This window comes from Haplochromis burtoni, unplaced genomic scaffold, assembly GCF_018398535.1.
Source record: "Haplochromis burtoni strain Fernald_Lab_line unplaced genomic scaffold, NCSU_Asbu1 Contig_827, whole genome shotgun sequence".
NCBI classification, from domain to species: domain Eukaryota; kingdom Metazoa; phylum Chordata; class Actinopteri; order Cichliformes; family Cichlidae; genus Haplochromis; species Haplochromis burtoni.
This window is the reverse complement of record NW_024583188.1, coordinates 118,610-122,051: the sequence shown is the minus strand read 5'-3', so window position 1 is coordinate 122,051 and position 3,442 is coordinate 118,610. Positions and strand designations below refer to the sequence as shown.

Sequence of the window (3,442 nt, the reverse complement as noted above, 5' to 3'; positions counted from 1 at the left end):
TTTATATGTTTGGATGAATTCCAGGAGGCTGTAGGAAGACAAGTCAGTGGGCTATAAAGAAACTTGTTAGTTCACTGGTCACCTGAGAGGCACTCTGGACATGTTTCCGAGCATTTTGCAATGATGTGATAGTTCTTTGTAGAAATTAATGTAAATGCCAGCACAAAGTTCTAGTGGGTCTGAGTCACAGGAGGATACGGCACTGTAGTGTTTCATTGTTTTGTACTATTTCTGGTTTATTTACCTCTGTTTATACCAGTGGAATAATTGAAAAGATAGGAAGTTAGCGCCAGTGGGGTTTTTCTTCTCTTTTTACTTGCACAAAATCAGCTTTCATCAGCTTTTCGCAACTTTTTTACAGCATGAGAATCTATGCAGACAAGTATAATGTGAATATTTGAACATAGTTCAAGAATTTCAGTCAGCAAGCTAACTGAAATGCAAATGAGTTATTATGGGGTTTCAGTAAGAAAATGCTGCTGCTATAAACAAATCTGATTGTATATTGCTTAAAGAAGTGTTTGAGAAAATGTAGCAGCTTAACCAAAACACCCACTTTAAAAACAATTCTCAGTTGTTAGTCAGATATCTGGACATTTGCCTCACATTAGTGTAAGTTTGCTTATTGTTTTTCTTATCTTCCTGTGGCCGCTGACAGTGGACTCGTCGCAGTGCTTGTCCTTCTAGACCTCAGCATTCATCAATGTTGACCGTAAACTTTTATTAGGAAGATTACAGCATGCCGTAGGTATTAAAGGTACTGCTCCGCATGGTTTGAATTACATCTGTCATGTTAATGGGGATTCTTCTTTATGCTTCCCCTATGCAGTATCGCCACTGTGTAGATGATAGCCACCTTTATCTTTTCATGATGACCTCAAATTTTCAGCTTCTAAATTCAGATAAAACTGAGTTAATCATACTTGGCCCTAAAAATATTAGAAATATGACGTCTAACCAGATAATCACTCTGGACTGCATTACCTTGGCCTCCAGCGACTGACTAGGACATGTCCTTCAGTGTGCATATTAAACAAATATGGAAAACTACTTTCTTGCATTTGTGCAACATCTCTAAAATTAAAAATATCCTGTCTCAGAGTGATGCTGAAAAACTAGTTCATGCATTCACTATTTCTAGTCTGGATTATTATAATTCATTATTGTCTGGTTGCCCTAAAAGCTTCCCGAAAAGCCTTCAGTTCATCCAAAATAAATAAGTAAAGTGCTATACAAATGCAGGCCATTTACCAAAATGCTGTAGCAAGAGAGAGCAGATTCTCCCAAAAACATCCTCTCAAACAAACATTCTCCCATATCCTTATATACAATTATTTGAATTATCAGGCCCCATCTTATTATAAAGACCTCATAGACTCAAAAAACCCAAATAGAGCACTTCGCTCTCAGACTGCTGGGTTACTTAGAGTAATTAAATGTAGAACATGAGGGAGAGGCTTCAGCTTTCAGGCCTCCCTTCTGTGGAACCAGATCCTGCTTCGATTTGGGAGACTGACTCTCTCTGAACTTTTAAGATTAGACTTAAAACTTTCCTTTCTGACAAAACTTAAAGTTAGGACTGGATCAGGTGACCATGAATCCCCTCTTAGTTATGCTGCAGTAAACGTAGTGTGTTGGGGGCTTCCCATGATATGCTCAGCATTTCTCCTTCTCTCACCCCTTGTCACTCACCATGTGTTTATCCATCTCTGCATTTAATTATGAGTTATTATTAATCTCTGGCTCGCCTCCACAACATGTCTCCTGACCTCTCTCCCTCCCCTCGCCCTAGCGCAGATGGCTGCTCCTCCCTGAGGCTGATTTTGCCCGAAATTTCTTCCTGTTTAAAGGGAGTTTTTCCCTCCCACATTTGCTCAAGTGCTTGCTGATAGGGGTTGTCTAATATTTGTGGTTTTATCTGTATTATTGCAGAGACAAAAAAAACAAACAAAACCAAGACCATATAACCGAGGGTGTGAAAACGTTTTGAAAGGTGTTAAGTGGGTTATGTGTTATAGGTTAGAGATTAATGGTGGCTTTGGAGCAGGTTCTTTTATAATGCTTGCACCACTGTCAGGAAACACTAGTCTAAATTTCTGAAACTAAATGTCATGTCTTGCTGAAATTTCACATTTTACACCTTAATTTCAGTCTCCTTTTGTGTATTTTCCGCTGTCTCTCTGTGTGTTTAACGCTCTCTGCTTCCCTGACTCTTTCACCTCGTTCTCTCCAGCCTTCGTGTTGAGCTGTGTCTTCCCCAAGCAGCCTCTCTATGGTGATGTATCAGTGAGCAGTCTCCACTCTGGAGGGCAGGCTTTCTTCTCCTGTTTGACGGGCTACAAGCTGCAAGGTTCCTCTGTGTTGACCTGCCGCAATTCTAGAACACCCTACTGGAGTGGGAAGGAACCAAAGTGCCTAGGTAACGTTTCCCAGACAAAACTCTTCGACTAGCCACAGCTGAAGACGGAAATTATACACCTAATTAATTATACAGGCAATATTTTAGTTACAAAGGTTTTTTTTATAAGTATTTCATAGCATTTACACATTAACATAAGTGCAAAATTATTGTTTTTATGCATTCTATTTACATTTAATTGTATCAATAATAATAATGCATTTATGTAGTGCTTTTCGGGACCCCTCAAAGCACTTTACAATTCCACTATTCATTCACACACTGGTGGAGGCAGCTACAGTTGTAGCCACAGCTGCCCTGGGACAGACTGACAGAGGCGAGGCTGTCATATCGCGCCATCGGCCCCTCTGGTCATCACCAGTAGGCGGTAGGTGAAGTGTCTTGCCCAAGGACACAACGACCGAGACTGTCCGAGCCGGGGCTCGAACCGGCAACCTTCCGGTTACAAGACAAGCTGCCAACTCTTTGAGCCACGATCGCCCCAAGTCTCAGTCTAAGTTAGTCAGAGAAAGTAATTAATAGAAGTATTGTATATGAGTTTCGAGTGGGTGGGATAGCATACAGGAACATACATACATGTATGGCCTGGAAGTTCTAGGGTCAAAATGGGATACACCAAGTGGTGGACAAGCAGAAGAAGAGGTTGTGATAGACAGTGTTGGTCAAGTTACTTGAAAAAAGTAATCAGTAACTAATTACTGATTACTTCCCCAAAAAAGTAATCCCGTTACTTTACTGATTACTTATTTTCAAAAGTAATTAATTACTTAGTTACTTAGTTACTTTTTAAAAACACGATTTACAACCTGAACAGGTGATAAAGCGATAGATCTTTCAGCCTAATTCTACTTTTTCTGCATAATCCATCATACAAAATGTAATCAAATGGAAAAGTCTCTTTTTTTAAACTTGTTTTATCAGTTTTGATCTTTTAACTTTATGCATCAAGCAAAAATTTAATTATATGCAACATTCTCTGACTTGAATAAATTAGTTTAACATTTAAATCTATTTTCTGCACAT

The 3,442-nt window shown here is 39.3% G+C and overlaps 1 protein-coding gene across 3 annotated transcripts in view; it reads left to right on the top strand.

Moving 5' to 3' along the window:
* Positions 1–2,233: 2,233 nt before the first annotated feature.
* The window catches only part of LOC102291735 (seizure protein 6 homolog), a gene marked incomplete at its 5' end in the record, with an annotated part of 45,975 nt that continues 44,766 nt past the window's right edge, over positions 2,234–3,442 (top strand). For all 3 annotated transcript variants that reach the window (XM_014330491.2, XM_014330490.2, XM_014330489.2), the window contains 1 exon segment: positions 2,234–2,419. In XM_014330491.2, the coding sequence (XP_014185977.1) occupies positions 2,234–2,419 (186 nt within the window).